At 39.0% G+C, this 25,006-nt stretch overlaps 3 protein-coding genes across 3 annotated transcripts in view; all 3 read right to left on the bottom strand.

Moving 5' to 3' along the window:
* Nucleotides 1–25,006, bottom strand: part of FLK (RNA-binding KH domain-containing protein) — an 84,149-nt gene that overhangs the window by 43,016 nt on the left and 16,127 nt on the right. The window lies entirely within an intron of this gene.
* LOC149382342 (uncharacterized) lies at nt 4,912–8,379 on the bottom strand. Its single transcript, XM_089629914.1, has 4 exons — nt 7,720–8,379; nt 6,765–6,953; nt 5,680–6,227; nt 4,912–5,486 (listed from the first exon to the last, which is right to left on the bottom strand). The coding sequence occupies exons 1-4, from the start codon at nt 8,357–8,359 to the stop codon at nt 4,923–4,925; spliced, it is 1,941 nt and encodes a 646-aa protein (XP_089486040.1). The 5' UTR covers nt 8,360–8,379; the 3' UTR covers nt 4,912–4,922.
* Nucleotides 13,112–24,298, bottom strand: LOC149382341 (uncharacterized). The gene is made up of 4 exons (XM_089601480.1): nt 21,706–24,298; nt 21,222–21,343; nt 13,858–13,962; nt 13,112–13,794 (listed from the first exon to the last, which is right to left on the bottom strand). The coding sequence occupies exons 1-4, from the start codon at nt 24,296–24,298 to the stop codon at nt 13,213–13,215; spliced, it is 3,402 nt and encodes a 1,133-aa protein (XP_089457606.1). The 3' UTR covers nt 13,112–13,212.

Genomic DNA, 25,006 nt, shown 5'->3' with positions numbered 1-25,006 from the left:
TGGTGCTTGAGACTTCATACTCAATGCTTAAATCTTATACAAAGACTTACTTTTATTGTGTTCGTGGAAGACACTATTAAAAGAATGCTATTCAATACTTGCTTGGGACCGAAGAAAAAATGCTTACGTATTTAATTATCCAATTTTCCAACGTCACTTATCATACCCTTATTCTTCAAAACGAGACGAGAATAATTTTTTTGGAATCCAAAAAATTCAAGGAGAAAAAGAAAATAAATATCCATTTTCACTGAAAACATTTCATCCAATACGAGCATACAAAAACCATTTCCATTTAAAGAAAAGTAGCACATTAAGTCCAACACTTTTTCCTCTGTTTTGATAACCTGAACACAACAAGCATTTCTTTCCTCATTGATCAGTGGTGATGCTCGATTTTTTCGCGCTCTTCACTTTGAGGATCGCCTTCCACTCCAGATCTCGGTGGTGCCGACGAACTCGTCATCGAACTATAATGTGGAACCCTTCTTTCTAGCATCAAACTGTTGATATAAAAAAATAGATACAACAATTGTCTCGACGATTACACGAACACACCGAGCAGGTTCAACAATTTATCGAGTGTGAAGATCAGATTGTTCTTATACTAGAAAATTTTTAATACAAGAAGTATGAAAATACAAGGGAATTCAAACTAAATGTGAAAATATAGATGAAAACTTGTGCATCGTGAGTGTATGTGCAAATGAGTATCCAGCCTTTTCTAATAGGGGGCTTGTGTTTTTATGTGAGGAGATCAGGTGTGAATGTGGGTTGATCAATTTCTACATCTTAAGCGGTTATTTGGTAACCGCCCTGATCGTGTGGTATAACTGCTCAGGTAAGAGATCGTGGGTTATTTGGGCGGTTATTGATGCTTACGTGTGGCCATTGTAAACTTTAATTTGACTAGTCTTTCTTATACCGAGTATTTCTCCGACATTTTCGGTTCTGCCAGTCAGTATTCAAAACTCAACTTGTGTTCTTGTACTTTTTTCACATTTTCACACCTCGAACGGGTTATGCTTGGTATTATATGGTTGTTCGGTGTTATAAAATTTCGATCATAACAATGCATAAAGAATAGCAAAGAACATAATTTCTACATTATCGGTAATAGAAAAACACACGTTCTAAAACAAAGCTCTGATACTTTATGTAAGCATAATTTATACAATTCTAAATAGCAAAGATCTTAGCACTATATGATTTTTACATATCATTAGAGCGTGGGAAAGCCTGATCCATGACAAGAGCGACGATAGCCATGACGGAATAAGCAGAATTGATTTTTCTCTCTCGATCCATTAAGACTTAGAAAAATGTGTTGATGGCATAAGAAAACTACATAATAAGTTGAGAGGACCAAACACTTAGATTTCTCTTCATATAGACTCACCATCAATATATAACGAAATTACCTTTAATTTAATTAATCAATAAAATTTAATTTGATTATATATTAAACCCACCAATTAATATTACATTTGAGCCATTATAAAATAAAGTCTATAACATGTAGCAAACTGAAAAGATAAAACATAATGCAACCGGCCGGGCAGACAGTGAGGAAGGAGCGGTTCGGCATAAGACTTGAAAGCCTAAACCGAAAGCATTTACCATCATTGCGAGTGATATGTGCGTCAACAGTGTCGTGCTACTGGTGAACCGAATAAGCATTTGATAGTTCTTCTCCGCAGGAGCACCGCCCCGGTTGTCGCGCATAAGAACGATACATGTCGGTTACCACAAATGCCACGAACTCTGGCATAGCCGACAGCACCGCTGTGCCTTTCTTCTCGTCGTACCCTCCGGGGACCGTTAAGGCTGCTGCAAAAGTCACTGTCGCGATCAGGGTCGCCGCAAGTGAGTGTGTGCTCGAAATCTTCTTCACCCTCGCCCACTTGGCTTCCTGGTCTGATGACAATATTTTGCTGCTGTTTTTTCTCGACTCTCTCGACCATTGACGGGAGACTCTCTTGCCCTTTTACCCTCTCCGCTTCTTTCATAATGATGGATTGTCGCTGAAACACAACAATCCCGGATTTTAAAACCAAGAATCAATTGTCTAATAATTGTAAAACTAGGTCAAAATGTGGCGTCTTTGTGTGGTAAGAGCATGACCTCGTTTCGATCCTGGTATCGTCGAGGAGCATATATATGATCCGGAGCTCGTGCACACCGCCCATAGCCAGATGCAGGGCCGTGACGACTCTGAGCCTCTCGCGGCGGACCGCCACGTGGAGGGCGGTCCGGCCTTTGCTGTCCACGGCGTCACAGGCCTGTGGGCTCCGACGGACGATCTCCTCCACTACGCTGACGTGGCCTTCCCTGGCTTCCACGTGGAGGGGCGACATTCCGTGGCTGTCCTCGATGAGAACGCAGTCGGAGTGGGTTCTAAGGATGAGTCTGTGGCCTCCAAATGTCCCCAATGAGCGGCTAAGTGGAGAGGCGTCCAACCCCGGATGTATATACTTTAATTTGAAGTCAAATTTACAATTGTACAATTCACTGACTCATTTTTATAAAATTTTAGCTCAAATTTTATTTTATTAAAAGATTAACTCAAATTAAATTAATTAAAAAGTTAGTTAATTAATTTAATTTATTTTTTAATAAAATATCATTTTGACTGCTTTTTAAGAGAATTGGTTATTGGCTGTTGGACCAATTGTCCTTTAAAAAAAAATTGATAATGCTAAATAATTATTTTTATTGTGTATAAAATTAATAAGAATTAATTATTCTAGTGACATATTTTTTAATTACTATTTGTTTGATTTTATTCCCACTTCTTTCATGTCTAAATCACATATAGTATATATAATGAAATGAGTCTTTATTAAAAAAAAAAAAAAATCAAATGAGCTTAATATAGCAATTATAAAAGAAAATGAAAATAAATACATAGATGGGCTATTTTGCTAACTAGCCAAATCAACCTATTAATATTAAGAGAATAGCCAAAGTTTCAATTAATTAAGGGAATAGCCCAACTAATCTAAACTACCTAAATTACCCTTTCACACAACTCTCTCTCTCTCATCTAATTAAACTTTCTTCCATGGCGACGCCGACGAAAGAGCCCAAAGCCGCCGAAAATCTTCTGGTATTCGTTCCTCGCTTTCGTATCTCCGATCGTCACAGAGTCCAAGCGAATCTCCGAGATTTCCATTCCCATGGCGTTGACCGATCTCCTCCTCTACTCCCGATCCCTGATCTCCGTCCTCTTCCTCGGCCGCCTCGGCGCCGTCCAACTCGCCGGCGACTCCCTCGCCGTCGCCTTCGCCAACATCACCGCCTACTCCGTCCTCTCTGGCCTCGCCGCCGGAATGGAGCCGATCTGCAACCAGGCCTTCGGCGCCGAGAAGTTCAAGCTCCTCGGCCTCGCCGCCCAGAGGACCTTCCTCCTCCTCATCCTGACCTCGCTCCCGATCGCCGAAATCTTGCTCCAAATCGACTCCATCCTCATCCTCTTCAACCAGAGCCCCGAGATCGCCGCCGTGGCCAAAGCCCTAAACCTAACCCTAACCTCGGGTTCGCTGGAGGTGGAGAAGAAGAAACAATTCGCGAATCGGTTAATTAATTAACCTACTGGAGTGAGTTACGTTAATTAATTAACTGATTCATGAATGATTTGAAATTCACAAAAAATTTGCAAAAATCATAACTTAAGTCAATTGGTATTCAAAGCATTCAATTAATTAACCTAATTCCGAATTCAATCATTTAGTAAATTAACTTTACTCACAAAAAAATCAAAACCTAAACTAATATTCAACCAATAAGTTAATTAATTAACATAACTCACTCCAGTAGGTTAATTAAATTAACCTATTCGCGAATTTACCAAGGGCGTTATGGTCTGAGCCGAAAATATGAGCTATTTGCTTAATAAAATGAAACTTTGGCTATTCCCCCAATAAGAATGACAAATTTGGCTAGTTACAACAAATTTCACTACATAGATTGTGAGAAGTTTGATCAATGATATAAAGAGTTTCAAAAGGATATTACTTAGTTAAGGTTTTCATCATTTTACTATTATTTCGTTTCAGATAGATATATATATATATATATATATATATATATATATATATATATATATTGAAAAATAGGAATTAATTATTCTAGCGACATATTTTTTAATTACTATTTGTTTGATTTTATTCCCACTTCTTTCATGTCTAAATCACGTATAGTATATATAATGAAATGAGTCTTTATTAAAATAAAAAAATCAAATGAGCTTAATATAGCAATTATAAAAGAAAATGAAAATAAATACATAGATTGTGAGAAGTTTGATCAATGATATAAAGAGTTTCAAAAGGATATTACTTAGTAAAGGTTTTCATCATTTTACTATTATTTCGTTTCAGATAGATAGATATAAATAGATAGATATCATTTTACTATTAGTAAAGGCTTTTTTTTTTCCTGGAAAACATATGAAGCGCTCTTAATTTGCGCTATTAGTGACTTACACATTACAAACAAACAAAAAATATTCTATATATTTTTAAGTAGACTTTGACGGGCGATATGGATGCGTTTGAGAAAACCTAGAAAAAAAAATGTATTAAACAAATTTTATTTACTTAGGCACTCGCCCAAATGCTTATTAAAGACAATTATATAACGTTTTTCGAGGGCTAGCTACTTGTTAATTTTATTAAGACGACTCGCTCAAACAAATCACCTACACATTTTATTGTATTTATATTGAATGTTAGTCCGTCATTTACGTTTAATATTTAATCATTTTCATTATCATTGCCCAATCTTTTGCTATCTACACTACCAATTATCTCTCTTACATTGAAACAAATCCCTTTATGTTTCAACTTCATATAGAGAATAAAAAGGGTGATTAAAATGTTATAAACCGAATCATGTTTTTTGTGAACAAACAAGCAAAGCTACAAAAAGCCAATGGAGAAGAGAAACAAAAAGAAAGCGCCGGAAACTAGCGTGTAGACGGAGAGGTTTGAGTCGGCCGGCAGAACTACTCGCAAGCCGGAAGTGAAAGCGACGACCATCCCGAAGAGCGACAAGTAGGTGAAAAACGCCGCCATTTTCGCAAATCTAAGAACAAGGTGGTAGTTGTGCTCCACCGACATGACGAAGTTGAGCAGCACCGCCGCGGTGGCGCAGAAGAACGACACCGAGTCCGCCACCGCGAACACCCCGAAGTACGGCCTCTTCCACATCACCGCCGTGCCGTGACTCCCGTCAAACCCTCCGGGGATCGTGAACGCCGCCGTGAACGTCACCGTCGCGATCAGGGCCGCCACGAGTAGGTGTGCTCTCGAGATCTCCTTCAGCCTCGCCGACTTGCTGGCCGTGTCTGACGGTGGTGGTTGTGGTTGTTCTGAGCGACGGAGATCGGAGAGTATTTGGTGGTGCTTGTGTTCAACTCTCTCCACCATTGATTGGAGACTCTCTTGCCCTCCTTGCCTCTCCAGCTTCTTCATAAACCAGCACTGAAACTCAACAATGCTCAATCTTGATAGTTAGGTCTATATGTTTGTAAAAACTCATTATTCATTTACCGATCACGTTAATTAATATTAAATATCGTGAAATTACGTCACGAAATTGATTGGAAGAGAAACTCATAATTAACCTTGTTCGCTTCTTCATGATTTGGATATGAGATGTTTGAGTGGCACTAACCTTGAAGAGCTCTCCGATATGACTATTATATTGGAGAATGTCGATGGGCTTGAGACATCGGAGATTCATAGCCCTCTTGTCGACTCTAACATCGTCAACGAGAACCTTCATGATCCAGCGCCGATCGCGGCCCAGCGCCAGGTGGAGGGCCGTGTTACCGTCGGCATCGGCAGCGTTCAGCGAAAACCGGAGCCCAGGCGTGGCCAAGAAGTATCTAACGACTCCGAGCCTCCCGTGGACGACCGCCACGTGGAGGGCGGTCTGACCGTTGTGGTCCATGGCCTCGCAAGCCTGTGGGCTGTAACGGACGATCGCCCTCACCACGCTGACGTGGCCTTCCCTGGCTGCCACGTGGAGGGGCGACATTCCGTATTTGTCTTGGATGAGGAGGCAGTCGGGGTGGCGGCTGAGGATGAGTTCTGTGGCCTCCACGTGTCCCAAATGAGCCGCGAAGTGGAGAGGGGTCCACTTTAGAGTATCGTCTTGTTTACGGAGTAGATCCATCTGTTGGCTCTCTTCTACTTTTTCTAGAATTACCTCCATTATCTCTATAGTATTTTCATCCCTTTTTTTTTAGTCCATTTATCAGCTAAAAATAAAGAAACGGACACGGATTCATTGTTTTTTAGCGCTTAGACATTTGTATTTTGTGCCCCATTTCAAGTTTATTTCTAATTCGATACCTCTTTTTATTATAAAATTTCAAAAAAAAAAAAAGGTAAATAAACAACTAAAATATATGAAATTGTTATATAGTCAACGTTTTGTAAATCTTAGATAAATAGCTATAAAAATCACGTGACCTAATAAATGAAAGTGATTATTTACTTAAGATTTACATCTATAAATATATAATAAAAAATGATTTATTTATCTAAGATTTACGAAACGTTAGCTATTTAACAATGTTAAACTATAAATTAATGTGATTATTTAACTAATAGACCCATAAAATTTTATACAAATTTGTGGCAGTAAAACATGAAAAGGACAAAAAAAAACTTACATATCATTCTCAAAATAAGGGTTTTGACCTAAAAAAATAATATTTTTGTAGTATAGTAGTTCATGTCAAGGGTTGTTACCTGTTTTGGATTTATCGGTAACCCATCCTAATTTTTCGAGCAGAACGAAGCTCTTGGAAGATAAGCTACTGGACAACTGCCTTATTGAAAACCGTCCAAACCGATCTTCTAAGTGCAAAAGGAGACTTCTGGCCGAGCTTCTAAAATTCTCTAACGACAAATCTGGCACATGATGTTCCGAAATTCTCCCTACATAACAACGCATATATTTCATTCTCTCTCTATACATATATACCTTGAAAATGTTACGATGTTACGAAAAGTTGAATACCAAAATTAAGAACACATAATAAGTTTTTTTTTTTTATCTACTCTTCTTTGCCTGACCTCATAATAATTGAGGAATTGGAAACACTAACAATCATTAAGTGGAAACCTAGATGTTTAGTGGGAATCAAACTCATTACTAAAAGCCTAACTAATAGATCAACTACACTTTAAGTAAGAACACACGATAGGAAAAAACATTAGACAAAGGAGAACATTTAAACCCTATATCAAAAAATTAAGTTATAATTTAAAACGGAAAAAAAAAACGTTTATTCAGGATTAGACGACCTAATCCCTTGAGCCACTACTAAATCCCGAAAATATCAAACTACCAAGGAAAAATTACGAACATAAAGATTTTATGATGCAACATTTTCAAAATAGCGATTATTTAAATCCTTTCAAAAACAACAATTTTTCAAACGGTAACTATTATTTTTCTTTGTAAATGAAATTGTAAACTATATATAAAGTTAAATAGTGCATAAAATAATATATCATTTTATAAAAAAAAATTGTAAACATCAAGAACAATTATTTTAAAAAAAATGACGGTTTACAATTTTTAAAATGTTATATATGCAATAAGAAAAGTTTAAGCACGCTATTCTTGCAATAAAATTCAAAATACACGTATCCCCATATGAGTCTAAATATTATACACAATACACGTATATAAATATACCACTACGGGTCCGAATCACGGCGGTGTGTAGAGCATTCATGCCGTTTGATCCGTGGAAGACCGTGGAGCCAGCCGAATAGTTACATATTTTGATGATATCCTTGGCCATGTTCAGGAACCCTCCTTCGACGGCGAGGAAAACCGGCGACTCGCCGGCGGAGCTCAGAGCCCCGAGCTGGCCTTCCAAGTCCGCCTTAAGAAGCAGCTTGGCCACGTCAGCGAAGCCGTGCCGTGCGGCGACGTGGAGAGCCATGTCGCCGGCGCGAGTCTCACTCGCCCTCAGCATCTCCCAGCCGTCCTCCACGTCCTTCTCACGCGCCTCCATGAGGAGCTTGACCATCTCGGCTTCGCCGGTCCTTGCCGCCGCGTGGAGAGGCGTTTCGCCGTCGGAGTTGGGCGTGGTTACAAGCTTCGGGCAGTGATCGATGGCCTGTCCGGCGAACTTCAAGTTCCCCGACCGGATCGCCACGTGGAGGACCGTGTCTTTCTTGTGCGCCGTCACTAGCTCGTCCAGGGTCGTCTCAGTTGATAGTCCCGCTATATCCAAGTCTCCAGATCCTGCGACTTCGTACAATTTCTCATCCATGATTTTTTTTTTTTTATCGAAGAATTTCTCATCCATGATTGGGTGAGTGGTCATTCACAAAAGTGAAAGACATCCTCATTTATGAAGTCCCTGTGTGTGTTTGGATAGTTTTGTTTGTCCCAACGTAATTAAGTCAAGTCAACTACAGGTCGTTTTTATATTCACGCCATATATAATGTGTAGATTATTTAACACCACTCCCTTCAGTCCCTTGACGATTTTTGTCGACCACTTACTTATTTTTACAGTCACCCAAAGATATCCTCTTACAAAAGCATTGACAATTGACGTACTCATATATATATATATATATATATATATATATATATATATATATATATATATATATATATTGAGGGAAAAAGCTTTCATATATTTTGTAAAGTACGAAGCAAACTGTTACTAGGTTAGATTCCACGAAGCAAAATCAATCGGTTGTTCAATAAGTAAGTAATCACAACGTAGTTGAACAATCATCTATCACTACGTTAAAGTAATATCATAAGACAGATACTTGTTAGTTTTATTAAGACAAGTCACTCAAATGATTACAAATTATTCGTCGCTTCTTGTCTTCATGTTTTGGAAAGTACGAAGCATATTCTTACAAAACTAATAAAGCAGAATAATTGTTTATTTTTCCTTCTTATAACGACATTCTAACCCTTTTTTTTTTCTACGGCGACTTGGTGCTTGATACTTCATACTCAATGCTTAAATCTTATACAAAGACTTACTTTTATTGTGTTCGTGGAAGACACTATTAAAAGAATGCTATTCAATACTTGCTTGGGTGCACCGAAGAAAAAATGCTTACGTATTTAATTATCCAATTTTCCAACGTCACTTATCATACCCTTATTCTTCAAAACGAGACGAGAAGAATTTTTTTGGAATCCAAAAATCCAAAAAATTCAAGGAGAAAAAGAAAATAAATATCCATTTTCACTGAAAACATTTCATCCAATACGAGCGTACAAAAACCATTTCCATTTAAAGAAAAGTAGCACATTAAGTCCAACACTTTTTCCTCTGTTTTGATAACCTGAACACAACAAGCATTTCTATAATTTCCTCAGTAATCAGTGGTGATGCTCGATTTTTTCGCGCTCTTCACTTTGAGGATCGCCTTCCACTCCAGATCTCGGTGGTGCCGACGAACTCGCCATCGAACTTCAACGTGGAACCCTTCTTTCTAGTATCAAACTGTTGATATAAAAAAAATAGATACAACAATTGTCTCGACGATCACACGAACACGCCGAGCAGGTTCAACAATTCATCGAGTGTGAAGATCGGATTGTTCTTATACTAGAAAATTTTCAATACAAGAAGTATGAAAATACAAGGGAATTCAAACTAAATGTGAAAATATAGATGAAAACTTGTGCATCGTGAGTGTATGTGCGAATGAGTATCCAGCCTTTTATGATAGGGGGCTTGTGTTTTTATATGCGGAGATCAGGTGTGGATGTGGGTTGATCAGTTTCTACGTCTTAAGCGGTTATTTGGTAACCGCCCTGATCGTGTGGTATAACTGCTCAGATAAGAGATCGTAGGTTATTTGGGCGGTTATTGATGCTTACGTGTGGCCATTGTAAACTTTAATTTGACTAGTCTTTCTTATACCGAGTATTTCTCCAACATTTTCGGTTCTGCCAGTCAGTATTCAAAACGCAACTTGTGTTCTTGTACTATTTCACATTTTCACACCTCGAACGGGTTATGCTTGGTATTATATGGTTGTTCGGTGTTATAAAATTTCGATCATAACAATGCATAAAGAATAGCAAAGAACATAATTTCTACATTATCGGTAATAGAAAAACACACGTTCTAAAACAAAGCTCTGATACTTTATGTAAGCATAATTTATACAATTCTGCTAACTAGCAAAGATCTTAGCAGTATATGATTTTTACATATCATTAGAGCGTGGGAAAGCCTACCTTGATCCATGACAAGAGTGACGATAGCCATGACGGAATAACCATAATTGATTTTTCTCTCTCGATCCATTAAGACTTAGAGAAATGTGTTGATGGCATAAGAAGTTGAGAGGACCAAACACTTAGATTTCTCTTCATATAGACTCACCATCAATATATAACGAAATTACCTTTGATTTAATTAATCAATAAAATTTAATTTGATTATATATTAAACCCACCAATTAATATTACATTTGAGCCATTATAAAATAAAGTCTATAACATGTAGCAAACTGAAAAGATAAAACATAATGCAACCGGGCAGACAGTGAGGAAGGAGCGGTTCGGCATAAGACTTGAAAGCCTAAACCGAAAGCATTTACCATCATTGCGAGTGATATGTGCGTCAACAGAGTCGCGCTACTGGTGAACCGAATAAGCATTTGATAGTTCTTCTCCGCGGGAGCACCGCCCCGGTCGCGCATAAGAACGCTACATGTCGGTTACCACAAATGCCACGAACTCTGGCATAGCCGACAGCACCGCTCTGCCTTTCTTCTCGTCGTACCCTCCGGGGACCGTTAAGGCTGCTGCAAAAGTCACTGTCGCGATCAGGGTCGCCGCAAGTGAGTGTGTGCTCGAAATCTTCTTCACCCTCGCCCACTTGGCTTCCTGGTCTGATGACAATATTTTGCTGCTGTTTTTTCTCGACTCTCTCGACCATTGACGGGAGACTCTCTTGCCCTTTTACCCTCTCCGCTTCCTTCATAATGATGGATTGTCGCTGAAACACAACAATCCCGGATTTCAAAACCAAGAATCAATTGTCTAATAATTGTAAAACTAGGTCAAAATGTGGCGTCTTTGTGTGGTAAGAGCATGACCTTTAATTCTGTAATTTCCGTACGTATTGGATCGGAGCATGTTGATGGGCATGAGACGTGCGAGATTCTTAGCCCTCGTTTCGATCCTGGTATCGTCGAGGAGCATATATATGATCCGGAGCTCGTGCACACCGCCCATAGCCAGATGCAGGGCCGTGACGACTCTGAGCCTCTCGTGGCGGACCGCCACGTGGAGGGCGGTCCGGCCTTTGCTGTCCACGGCGTCACAGGCCTGTGGGCTCCGACGGACGATCTCCTCCACTATGCTGACATGGCCTTCCCTGGCTGCCACGTGGAGGGGCGACATTCCGTGGCTGTCCTCGATGAGAACGCAGTCGGAGTGGGTTCTAAGGATGAGTCTGTGGCCTCCAAATGTCCCAAATGAGCGGCTAAGTGGAGAGGCGTCCAACCCCGGATGTATATACTTTAATTTGAAATCAAATTTACAATTGTACAATTCACTGACTCATTTTTATAAAATTTTAGCTCAAATTTTATTTTATTAAAAGATTAACTCAAATTAAATTAATTAAAAAGTTAGTTAATTAATTTAATTTATTTTTTTAATAAAATATAATTTTGACTGCTTTTTAAGAGAATTGGCTATTGGCTGTTGGACCAATTGTCCTTTAAAAAAATTTGATAATGCTATATAATTATTTTTATTGTGTATTAAAAAATAAGAATTAATTATTCTAGCGACATATTTTTTAATTACTATTTGTTTGATTTTATTCCCACTTCTTTCATGTCTAAATCACATATAGTATATATAATGAAATGAGTCTTTATTAAAATAAAAAAATCAAATGAGCTTAATATAGCAATTATAAAAGAAAATGAAAATAAATACATAGATTGTGAGAAGTTTGATCAATGATATAAAGAGTTTCAAAAGGATATTACTTAGTAAAGGTTTTCATCATTTTACTATTATTTCGTTTCAGATAGATATATATATATATATATTGAAAAATAGGAATTAATTATTCTAGCGACATATTTTTTTAATTACTATTTGTTTGATTTTATTCCCACTTCTTTCATGTCTAAATCACATATAGTATATATAATGAAATGAGTCTTTATTAAAATAAAAAAGGTAGTGTAGCGAAATAGCCAAAATGAAACTATGAAATTTGTTTTTAGCCTATGTTTCACAACTTTTAAGGAAATAGCCAACAGATTTATGTGGCAATAATTAAAGTCTGATTTACCCTTATTTATTAAGAAATTCGTCACTTTCTCCCTCTTACTTTTTTTCTACATTTTTTTTTTTACATAAAAACTTCAAAAAACCATATCTATCTCATATGAACTCGAAATTGAGCGATTCTAAATCCTACGGATTCGTGACGCCGAGATCTTCAAAAATAGATCCATTGTGTTTGATGAAAAATCATGTTTAATATCATAGATATACACTACAACATTTACAACATTTACCGACGATTTTATTCGTCGGTAATAACCCTGAAATCGTCGCTAAATGTATTTAGCGACGATATTAGCGACGATAAAAGTCGTCGCTAATTCGCCGTGCCTAAATATATTTAGCGACGATTTAATCGTCGGTAAATATTTAGTGACGATATTAGCGACGATAAAACCGTCCGTAAATGTTGTAACCAGAAATTTTTTTTCATTTTGAAACAGACAATTAGCGACGAATTTGTCGTCGCTAATTAACGCGGGAAAAAATCCCGCGTCAATTAGCGACGACAAAGTCGTCGCTAAATGTTGTGACGAGAAGTTTTTTTCGTTGTGAAACAGAGTTTTAGCGACGATTTTATCGTCGCTAATTCACGCGGGAATTTTTCCCGCGCCAATTAGCGACGACAAAGTCGTCGCTAAAACGTTGTGTGAATGATAATTAGCGACGATAAAATCGTCGCTAATTATTATTATTATTTTTTTTTTCGTCGTTAATTATTTTTTTTACGGTTTTTTTGTTGTGAAATTCTAAAATGAAAAATCATATAAAAACTAAATTATATTATCCAAATCAACAACTATATAAAATCCGGTTACGTACGTTTTCGGTTATCGAGAAATATGTAAATAATAAATACACAAAAGAACTAATAAACCACTAGTCGCGACGTTTGCTTTGTCGTCCCGCCACTCGTTTTCCCCCTCCTCGACGAGAAACGCTCTTCTGCTGGCGCTGAAGTTCTGCAGGCTGCGGCGTCGGAGTAGACTGACTTGGTCCGCCGGGCGTCGTCTGCTGGCTGGCGTCGGGAGTCCTTTGCTGGCCGCCCGTCGGAGTGCGGACGTCGGGCGTCGGAGTGTGGACGTCGGCCGTCGGAGTCTGCTGGCTGTGGGATGACGGAGCCTGCTGCGAACTCTGCGGAAATTGGGACATGAACGAGCTAAGGTTGAGGCCGGGCACCTGACTCTGTATTGTCTCGGCGAACGCGGCGAGGGTCGATGCCAACACCTCCTGCGAGACATATCCTGGTTGCGACGTCCCAGCCTCCGAACCGTAGACTTCGGCGACTTCAGCCGCCATCCGTGCTCCCTGTGGCACCAAACGTCCGACGCCGGTCAAGTGATCAGTCCGCGAACCCATAATATCGCGGATCGCCTGCTGCTCTAGAACGGAAATATCAACGTCCGCTCCTTGGTGCTCAGCCTCCGCTCGCAACGTGTTGAACCTAGCGACCAGTCGATCCTGATATAATTAACTAGTTAGTATATATTAATCGAAAAATAAGAAAAATAAATGTAAACTTACATAACGTGCGGAGGCTTCAGGAGTCAGCCATTCAGACTTGTCGGACTGATGTTGGCGCTTGTAGTTCGCAAACAAGCTCTCGAATGCGCCTGTCTCGACGCTCTTCTGCATGTAAACAAAACTTCAAGTGTTAGATAATTTTAACGATTTGATGTATCATATAAACATAAAACTTACGTTTTTCATGTGGTGGGTCGAGAACCCAATCGTCCCCTGTCGAGTCTTCGTCTTCTTCTTCGCGCGATTCGCCTTATTCTTCGCTTGTATAGCCTGTTGTAATATAAGTAAACGTACACGTAAATAACAAATCGTTTAATAAACATTCGAGTAACGTAAATGATTCGATATTACCTTAAATTCATCGCTCGTATATCGTTGTATCAGCGTCTCCCATTCGGTGTCGAGCTTAACGGTCTTCGGTTTCAGCGACCGCGCCACCTGTACGCTGCTCTTGCAGTCGATGTCGAACCACGACCGCAATTAATTTAGTAAGTAAATGAAAAACGTTATATACTATCAATCATCGTCGTCTGACAAATCATCTTCTTCCATCAAATCTTCGTCCTCAGTTTCTTCATCATCGATAAACTCTTCTTCTTCAATATTCTCCAACAAGTTCACTGCGTCGTTGCTCACGGGCTCTGGTATCGCAGACTGATGACGCGTTGACAGTGAATCTAAATCTAACGGTTCTACTGACAACTGAACGGAAGACGAAGATTGACCAAGAATGAGCGTTCCAAGGTATCTCTCAAATGGGAACATCCACCGCATATGAACTGGACCTCCGTTAATTGCCTCCTCCGGTAGATGCATTACCAAATGAACCATGATTGTGAAGAAATCAGGCGGGAAAATTCGTTCCAACTTACACAATATAAGCTTCACATCCTCTTGCGCCTTCTCAATGTCTAAAATTACCAGCGTTCTAGAGCAAATAAGTCTGAAGAAGTTGCAGAGCTCTATTATGGCATCTCGAATTGTTCGCTCCAGAAAAGGACGAATAGCAGGAGCCAATAGGCGCTGCATAATCACGTGACAATCGTGAGACTTCAAACCCGTCAACCTCCCATCCGCGGTAACATTCTTCTTCAAATTCCCCGCAAAACCATCGGGAAATCTGACAGATCTCAAGAACTCAGTAAACCGCTTCCGTTCTGAAGGTGTCAAAGTGTATGACGAAGGCGGTTTCATCCATCTATCTCCTTCTTGGTATAAATGAAGCTCGTGCCTTATGTTTCAGTCCGCCAAAGTCAACCGCGCCTTATCTGTGTCTTTCGTCTTCCCATCGATGTTCAGCAAGGTACCCAGAAGATTGTCGCATACATTCTTTTCTATATGCATTACATCGAGGTTATGCTTCAGCGTAAGACTCGACCAATACGGCAACTCGAAGAAAATACTTTTCTTTGTCCAATTCAGCTCACTCGCATCGCGCTTTCGTTTCTTCCCGCCGAAGTCAGGGTGCTTCCCCGGGGTTGCATCTCCCACTAATCGCAATTGTCGAAGTATATCGCTCGCTGATTTTCTCACTGGTGGTGGTCGTTTCTCATTTCGTACCTTGTACAGTTTGCTCTTCCTCATCGAGTGTAACAACGGCAAGAATCGACGATGATCGCAGTAAACAATCTTGTTTCGAGCCTTGAAAGATGGTGTGTCGTTGTTACACGTCGGACAAGCAAGGTACCCTTGACCACTCCATCCCGACAAACTGCTTCTCGCTGGAAAATCATTCACCGTCCATAGAAGTACGGAAAACAACCTGAATAGCTCACCGGTCGAACCATCTCTCAACACAACACCGGTTTCCCACAATTCATTCAGCTCATCAATCAGCGGTCGTAAGAAAACATCCATGTCTTTACCCGGCGCACTACGACCTGGTATAAGCAATGTTAACATCAAGTACGATGTTTTCATGCACAACCACGGCGGTAAATTGTACGCAGTCAAGACTACCGGCCACATACTGTACGATAAACTCATGTCACCAAATGGGTTGAAACCATCGGCGGCAAGTCCAAGCCGGACGTTCCTCGGTTCTGTCGCAAACATGGGATATTTTCGGTCGATCTCCTTCCACGTTGCTCCGTCAGCAGGATGTCGCAGTACACCATCCTCTTTAATGCGTTCATTCTCGTGCCACTGCATCTCTAGAGCTGTGTGCCGACTCGCGTACAGTCGCTTAAGTCGATCTTTCAGTGGAAAGTAGCGCAACACTTTATGCGCTACTTTTTTTCCACCGTCTTTCATCAGCCACCGACTCTCATTACAAACTGGACACTCGTCTAGATTGGCGTTGTCCTTCCAAAACAACGCGCAATCGTGTTTGCAAACGTGAATCGACTCGTAACCCATACCAAATCGACGCAATTTCGCCTTTGCTTCATAATGTGACTCTGGAATCGTGTTGTCGATCGGATGAGATTTTTTCAGTACTTTCAGAAGCTGATCAAACGACTTATTCGTCCACTTGTTCATCACTTTCAAATGCATCAACGTGACAACAAATGAGAGTGACGAATACTCCGTACAACCCGGCCATAATTCTGTGTTCAGGTCGCTGAAAAGGTCATCGAACTGTCCACTCTGGTATTCTGCATTCGGGTCAATACTGTCATCGTCACCGTCTACGTCGTTGTGATCTAAGATATCGTGTACAGCATCAAACATCCCTCCTCCTCTGAACTCCGTCTGATACTGCATTACGTCATCTTCTTCCTCCCCGTGAAAGTTCCACCTCGTGTAATTCCTCTTAAATCCTCTGATAAAGAGATGATTCTCTATATCAGGAATTTTTTGCATCAACACGTTGTTACACCTCTTGCATGGACACTTAACTCGTCCTTCGACATTTACGTGTTGTCGGGCCATTGCCATGAACTCTGTCATGCCAGCCGCAAACTCAACGCTTAAACGTTGGTCCTCGATTATCCAATTCCTATTTGGATAACTCATTTTACCTATAGATTGAACATTTCAAAATTTAGTAGTTTTCGGATTTTATTTTATAATTTCACGATCGATCCTACCGAAATTTCGACAGAACCTCCCCTATAAACTTAACAACCCGGCATCAAGCCTTTAACTTTAAAACCTGCATAGAAACGTCCTAAAACTAACAATAAATCCAACCTCAGTGGTTCGATTATTAAAATTCATAATCCATCACATTTTTAATCATTTCTAACAACAATTAAATACAATTCCATTTAATTTACATAAACTAACTAATTATTTTTACATAATTTTACCAAATATAAAATTTATAACAAATATATAATTCATTTATAATTTATAAAATTTATAACAAATATTTATAATTCATTTATAATTTATAAAATTTATATTTGGTATAACAAATATATAATTCTAAAAATATAAATTATAACAAATTTATAAACTAAAAATATATAATTCATTTATAACTAATTTATACTTATATAATTCATTTATAACTAAAATTATAACTAAAAAATATATAACAAACATTTATAACTAAAATTATATAATTCATTTATAACTAATTTATAACAAATATATAACTAAAGTTTATAACTAATTTATACTTATATAATTCATTTATAACTAAAATTATAACTAAAAAATATATAACAAACATTTATAACTAAAATTATATAATTCATTTATAACTAATTTATAACAAATATATAACTAAAGTTTATAATCCTATAACTAATTAAAATAAATTTATAACTAAAGTTTATAATCCTATATATATTAATCATATACAACTATATAACTAATATATACATAAATTTATAACTAATATATATTAATCCTATAACTAACTAACTAATATATATATATATATATATATATATAGTTTGTAAAAAAAAAAACTTACCGATCAAGATCAAGAGGGAGAGCGCGCGCGGCCAGAGAAGCGGAGCGGCGTCGGCGTCGGTGGTGGAGCGGCGTCGGCGTCGGCGTCGGCGGCGGAGCGGCGGAGGAGCGGCGGAGGATGAGCTGTAATGGGAGAGAGAGGGACTTTAGGAGAGAGATGTGAGGAGAGAGAGAGAAGTAGTGATGAGAGAGACTTACCGGCGAGGCACACGGCGGAGGAGCGTCGGCGACACACGGCGGTCGTTTCTCACAGCGGAGGAGGGAGAAAGTAGAGAGAGAAAGTAGAATTTAGGGTTTCTGAGCGAATGAGGAGCTGGGTCGCGTTTCTGGTATTTAAAGACCTTTACCGACGATTTTTTCGTCGCTAAATGATTTAGGTTCGTCGCTAAATGAACTTACGTTCACCAGACATTTAGCGACGATTAAATCGTCGCTAAATCATTTCGTTTAAATTTAATGGGAGAGATTATTCCCTCTTTAAAATTCGTTATAAATTGGATGACCTTTAGCGACGATTATTTCGTCGCTAATTGTATAGCGACAATAAAACAATCTTTAGCGACGATTTTATCGTCGCTAAATGTTTTCGTCTTAATTAAATTGGAGGGATTTTTCTCTCTTTAAAATTCGAAATTAATTCAACATCGTTAGCGACGAATTTGTCGTCGCTAAATGAATTCAGAAATAATTAGCGACGAATTTATCGTCGCTAATTATTTTCCCGCGAACTTAGCGACGACAAAAAAGAATTAGCGACGATTAAGTCGTCGCTAATTATCTTTGCCGCCAAACTTCAATATTTTTCGCACCAAAGAATTAGCAACGATTTTATCGTCGCTAAAAGGGTGATTAGCGACGATTTATTAGCGACGATTAAGTCGTCGCTAATAGTTTCGTCGCTAAATGTGGTATTTCTTGTAGTGATAGAAAAATCACGTTATTACATTAAATATGGAAATAACTGGTAATTTTTGAAATTATCAAAAAAATGGAAACGTAACTATGATGCATTAAACATAATTTTTCATCAAACACAATGGGTCTATTTTTGAAGATCTCGACGCCACGAATTTGTAAGATCTGAAATCACTCAATTTCGAGTTCGTATGAGAAAGATACGAATTTTTGAAGTTTTGATGTAAAAAAAATTATTTGAAAAAAAATAAGAGAGAGAAAGTGACGAATTTGTTAATAAATAAGGGCAAATAAGACCTTAATTATTGCCACATAAGCCACTTGGCTATATCCCTAAAAATTGTCAAACATAGGCTAGATCCAAAATCACACGTTTAAAGTGGCCTAGTTACTTACAAATCTCTAAAAATCAAATGAGCTTAATATAGCAATTATAAAAGAAAATGAAAATAAATACATAGATTGTGAGAAGTTTGATCAATGATATAAAGAGTTTCAAAAGGATATTACTTAGTAAAGGTTTTCATCATTTTACTATTATTTCGTTTCAGATATATATATATATATATATATATATATATATATATATATATATATATATATATATATATATATTGAAAAATAGGAATTAATTATTCTAGCGACATATTTTTTAATTACTATTTGTTTGATTTTATTCCCACTTCTTTCATGTCTAAATCACGTATAGTATATATAATGAAATGAGTCTTTATTAAAATTAAAAAATCAAATGAGCTTAATATAGCAATTATAAAAGAAAATGAAAATAAATACATAGATTGTGAGAAGTTTGATCAATGATATAAAGAGTTTCAAAAGGATATTACTTAGTAAAGGTTTTCATCATTTTACTATTATTTCGTTTCAGATAGATATATATACATGTATACATATATATATATATATATATATATATATATATATGGAAAAATTGTACAAGGTCATTTGAAATTTATTGATTAGTAAAATAATCAAAGTTTTCACTTTTCAGCAAAGTAGTCAAATTTACGCCCATAATTAAAAATTTTGACGATTATTATAAACAATTTATCATTTTCAAAAAAATTAATCTTGAAGTCAAAAAAAGTATGAAGTCAGATCGCTGCATATTTTGACTATTTCACTAAACTAAGACAAACCTTGTCTATTTTGCAAATTCATAACTTTAAATTGACTATTTAACTACATCATCCCTATCTATCTATCTATATATATATTTATTTATATATATATATATATATATATATATTTATCTATATATATATATATATATATATTAAAATTTACTAAAAACAAGATGGTTTTAATATTGAGAGCCCATCATCACCTAGCTTCGCGCTACTATTATTATTATTATTATTATTATTATTAGTATTATCATTGTATAAAGACAGTTTAGTCTATTCCCTTCTTATTTATGGCCACTGAAACTATTACATTCCTTTTTGTCACGTTATTATTCAAATTTCCTTGTCTTTGGAATCCCTAAATCCTCATATCGCACGACTTTATTTTGTTATATACAACATTTATATAGATATATATGTATATATACCGATTGAAATTACGCGATCTGTGCGTATGTCACAGAATATGTTATGACGGATTCTGTGACAAACACCAAAATTCGAGTGATCAAAACAGAGAAAGCTGTAAGTGCGAAAAGATAAAGAACACAGAGATTGGTGACCCAGTTCGGCAATCCCTGCCTACGTCTGGGGGGCCTTAGCCCGGTGGAAAGCAATCTACTATGATAACGTGGTACAATAAGGTTTTACACTAAACGACTCCCTCGCTAGCTACCCAACCTACGTCTATCTTCTTCAACAGCAACTTAGGCTCCCCCTAAGCACGAGATCCCCTCGATTCCCACAGAAGCTCTCTCCCGAGACTTCTAACAGTGTTTCCCGATCAAAACAAAGGAAAAACCTAACCTCTTGCTTCTAATACAATCACCCGTATATAGGCAACAAAGCAGAGGTAACAGACACCTTAAGAGCTTGAACACAGGTCGTTCAATGCTCAGCTAAAACACTCGAAAAATTAATCTCTCAAACAAGTGTTTCCAAAGGGTCAAAGAGGTGTGTGGAAGGAGGACGCCTTATGTAGTCTCCGAAGCGAATTAGGGCGTGTGATTCTGTTGCTGGCACCAGGGATATCATATCTTCAGATCCCTGGAAAATCTCGCGAATATTTGATGATTCCGAGAATGTCGCAGAATATGTCGCAACAAAATCTGCGACAAAATCAAATATTCTCTGCCGCGTGAAGGCTCCACATCAGCAACAAATATCCTCCTTTTATGCGCTATTTTGCCAAATAAACATCGCCAATAAATGCAAAGTAGTTGCATCAACAATCTCCCCCTTTGGCGGTGTTTTAGGCAAAATCAATGCGAGGTTCAAGTGTAACTCGCGGGCGTGCCAAAATGACCATCAAAACCAACGCGAGGTTCAAGTGTAACTCGCGAACGTGCACGCTAAAAAAAAACTAGCTAAGACAAGCATCAGTACAAATTACACAAAATATAAGCGCAACATAGTTTCAACATATTCATGAACCTCGATTACTACTCCCCCTTTTTGCCTGAAGACATGCTTGATACGGGAGACAAGCAGAGCCAAAGTCTGAGACAAAAAGATACAACGCATGGCAATCAACAAAAAGACATAAAGCTCATCACCTACAAAAGTTGAGCCATAGTCAATACTCAGAACTCAGCAGAACCGACGAAAGACTCGTCTGCAGAATCAACAGCGGCTGAGATCGATGCAGAGGCGGTTCCAGCACGTGTAGGGGCAGCGGAAGTGGATGGTGGTGCTGGTGCCGATATTCCCCCTTATTTTCTTCTTTTTTTTTTTTTTTTTTTCTTTTTTTGTTCTTTTTTTTCTTTTTTTTTTCTTTTTTTTTTTCTCTTTTTTTTTTTTTTTTTTTTTTTTTTTTTTTGGTAAGGGAAATAACTCACAAAGGTGATGACTCAAGATTCGATAACACATAGACCCAAGGCGGATCTAGATGCTTCGAACACATGCGACCGGTTCTTACGCTCCACAATACCGTTTTGTTGGGGAGTGATTGGTGCCGATAACTCATGGGAGATGCAATGGTCTTCACAGAATTCAGCCGAGGCGTTGTTCTCGAACTCACGACCATAATCGTTGCGTATTTGTATCACCTTGCCTATGTCACAAGCTTTCTCCTTTTGAAGGCAGAAGCAGAGAGCCTTGAAGACTTGGAACGTCTCTCCCAGGCTTTCAACCTGCATAGGACCCATGAGGTCCATATGGAGCAGATCCAGAACACGTGTCGTAGAAAGATGTTGTGACATATTGTGTGACATCTTGGTCTGTTTGCCTATCTGACAATCTCCACAGATCTTTCCACCCTGGTACTTCAGTGCAGGAATACCACGAACAGCTTCCTTCGAAATAACGTCATTCAGGCTGCGGTAGTTGAGATGTCCAAGACGCTTGTGCCATAAGTCCGTCTCCTCGAGTTTGGTTTTCAAACAGGTTTCTGGCAATACATCTAGAGGCACCCATAAGTAGCAATTATCGGAGGAGCGTTTCCCTATCATAACATGATTGTTGGAGGCATTGGTCACATTGCACGTAGTCTTGTTGAAGTGGACATAGAGCTCGGCATCACACAATTGGCTGACGCTGATAAGATTGGCTTTAAGGTCTTGCACGTAGAGGACTTTGCCAAGAGGGGGCTGACCATCAACATTCAGTGTGCCTACACCGAGGATTTTCCCTTTGACCCCGTCACCAAAGGTAACATGGCGACTAGGACAAGTCTCGATATTCTTCAAAAGATCCTTTTGACCGGTCATATGGCGGGAGCAGCCACTATCAAAGTACCAATCTTCGGTCGTCATAGCTCTGAGTGAAGTGTAAGCAACATTGCATCGGATGTCTGGTTCACGAACTCTCCAAATCTTCTCAGGAGGGGCAACGGTCTTTTTCCGACTCTGAGACTGCTTCTTCAAATCTTTCTGGAGTCGATAGCACCAAGGTCTGATGTGGCCAGGCTTTAGGCAGTAATGACAAACCCGACGTCGCCGATTGCGTCTTGTCACAGAAGATGTTTCAGCATATTCTGTGACATCAGCCTCCTCTGGTTTTTTGCTGCCTTTTACAAACGTGGTTATGGAACCAGGTTGTCGAGCATCATAACCAATGCCGTGATGATTTCCTGCATCTTTCCCCAAGCAAAGAATGTCATCAAGATTGGATGTTCCTGAATTGAGCATACGAATATTTCTTTTAAGAGCATTAAAATCAGAGATAAGCTTATCTTGCTGTGTCTTTTCGGACTGAAGTGTTCGTTGGAGAGAGGCAACGGTTGAGGCAAGCACTTCTTTTTCCTTAGAGATGACATTAACCTTTGTGCGAAGGTTTTCATTCAGCCGTACGACTTCGGTCCACCGACTAAACAGTTCACGATAGGCTTGTGAGACAGATTCCAATGAGATTTCAACATCACTCTCACTGGAAGAAGCATTGTCATAGAATTTGTCAGAGACATTTTCTGTGACATCCTGATGAGACTGAGGATCGGTCGCTTCCTGAGTGGTGAAAGCGAGGAGGTTGTTCGGACTATCTTCATCCCCTGAATCTTCATCACTCCAAGTAGTATTGTAGCTCTTGTTGTTCTTCTTGAGTGTATTCGCACATTCTGCCTGTATGTGACCGAACCCTTCGCATTCTCTGCACTGTATCCCCTTGGATTTGCCTCTCTGGTCATGTGATGTCTCAGCAGCCTTTGGTTTTCTCTGAGGGTTGGGACCCCGGTTGTTGTTGTGGAATTTGTCTGGGGCAGATTCTGTGACATTCCCGCTTGAATTGTGGTTGAGCTTCTTCATGTACTTCCCAAACTTCTCGAAGTTCTTTGCCAGCAAGTCAATGCTTTTAGCCATATCATCATCGTCGGAGGGTGCAAGGTCTCCATGGACATCCGCTTTCAAGGCGATTCCCTTCATTTTGGGCTCCGGATCAATCGTCATCTCAAAGGTTCGGAGAGAACCCATGAGTTCTTCAAGTTTCATGCTTCTTATGTCTTTGGCCTCCTCAATAGCAGTGACTTTGTAGATGAATTGTTTGGGCAGCGATCGCAACACCTTCCTGACAAGTTTCTCCTCGGGAATTTTCTCGCCAAGGGCAAACGATTCATTAGCCAGATCACAAAGACGAGAATTGAACTCATTTATAGTTTCACTTTCTTCCATTCTGAGATTTTCAAACTTTGTGGTCAATAGTTGAAGTCTCGACATACGTACCGTATCGGTTCCTTCATGGTGGACTTGAAGGATTGTCCATGCGTCTTTGGCAACCTCGCAGGTGTGGATGAGTTTGAAAATGTTGGCGTCCACAGCGGAAAAGATGGCGTTGAGAGCTTTAGAGTTGGAGTTTGCAAGCCTCTCTTCAACGACGGACCAACGTTCTTCAGGCTTGAGAGTCGAGCTACCATCGGCTTCCTCAGTGGTCGGATGAGTCCATCCAGTGAGAATTGCTTTCCAAGCCTTTTCATCCAAGGACTTCAGAAACGCCTTCATACGCGCCCTCCAATAGGAGTAGTTACCGCCGTCAAGTAATGGAGGTCGGCTAATCGACGCACCTTCCCTCATGAAATCCATCTCGAATACCAGATCAGTAAATACCACGGATCACACTCAAGGTGAGGAGTGAACCGCTCTGATACCAATTGAAATTACGCGATCTGTGCGTATGTCACAGAATATGTTATGACGGATTCTGTGACAAACACCAAAATTCGAGTGATCAAAACAGAGAAAGCTGTAAGTGCGAAAAGATAAAGAACACAGAGATTGGTGACCCAGTTCGGCAATCCCTGCCTACGTCTGGGGGGCCTTAGCCCGGTGGAAAGCAATCTACTATGATAACGTGGTACAATAAGGTTTTACACTAAACGACTCCCTCGCTAGCTACCCAACCTACGTCTATCTTCTTCAACAGCAACTTAGGCTCCCCCTAAGCACGAGATCCCCTCGATTCCCACAGAAGCTCTCTCCCGAGACTTCTAACAGTGTTTCCCGATCAAAACAAAGGAAAAACCTAACCTCTTGCTTCTAATACAATCACCCGTATATAGGCAACAAAGCAGAGGTAACAGACACCTTAAGAGCTTGAACACAGGTCGTTCAATGCTCAGCTAAAACACTCGAAAAATTAATCTCTCAAACAAGTGTTTCCAAAGGGTCAAAGAGGTGTGTGGAAGGAGGACGCCTTATGTAGTCTCCGAAGCGAATTAGGGCGTGTGATTCTGTTGCTGGCACCAGGGATATCATATCTTCAGATCCCTGGAAAATCTCGCGAATATTTGA

The sequence above is a fragment of the Urtica dioica genome, chromosome 11 (genome assembly GCF_054948205.1).
Source record: "Urtica dioica subsp. dioica isolate 48M chromosome 11, U.dioica_male_clone48M_v1_H2, whole genome shotgun sequence".
Taxonomy (NCBI): Eukaryota; Viridiplantae; Streptophyta; class Magnoliopsida; order Rosales; family Urticaceae; genus Urtica; species Urtica dioica.
The sequence above is the reverse complement of the archived record's forward strand: the minus strand, read 5'-3'. Positions and strand labels throughout refer to the sequence as shown.

Excerpts from the sequence above, each read along its gene's own strand:
- LOC149382342 (XM_089629914.1), bottom strand. The coding sequence starts at position 8,359 with ATGACCACTCACCCAATCATGGATGAGAAATTCTTCGATAAAAAAAAA. Across the intron at positions 6,954-7,719 it reads CGTGATTCGGACCCGTAGTG|GGAGAATTTCGGAACATCAT; the intron begins GTATATTTATAT and ends GTTGTTATGTAG. Across the intron at positions 6,228-6,764 it reads TACCGATAAATCCAAAACAG|AGATAATGGAGGTAATTCTA; the intron begins GTAACAACCCTT and ends AAAATACTATAG.
- LOC149382341 (XM_089601480.1), bottom strand. The coding sequence starts at position 24,298 with ATGGATTTCATGAGGGAAGGTGCGTCGATTAGCCGACCTCCATTACTT. Across the intron at positions 13,963-21,221 it reads AAGGGGGAGTAGTAATCGAG|AAGAGCGTCGAGACAGGCGC; the intron begins GTTCATGAATAT and ends GTTTACATGCAG. Across the intron at positions 13,795-13,857 it reads CTGAAGCCTCCGCACGTTAT|GATCGACTGGTCGCTAGGTT; the intron begins GTAAGTTTACAT and ends TAATTATATCAG.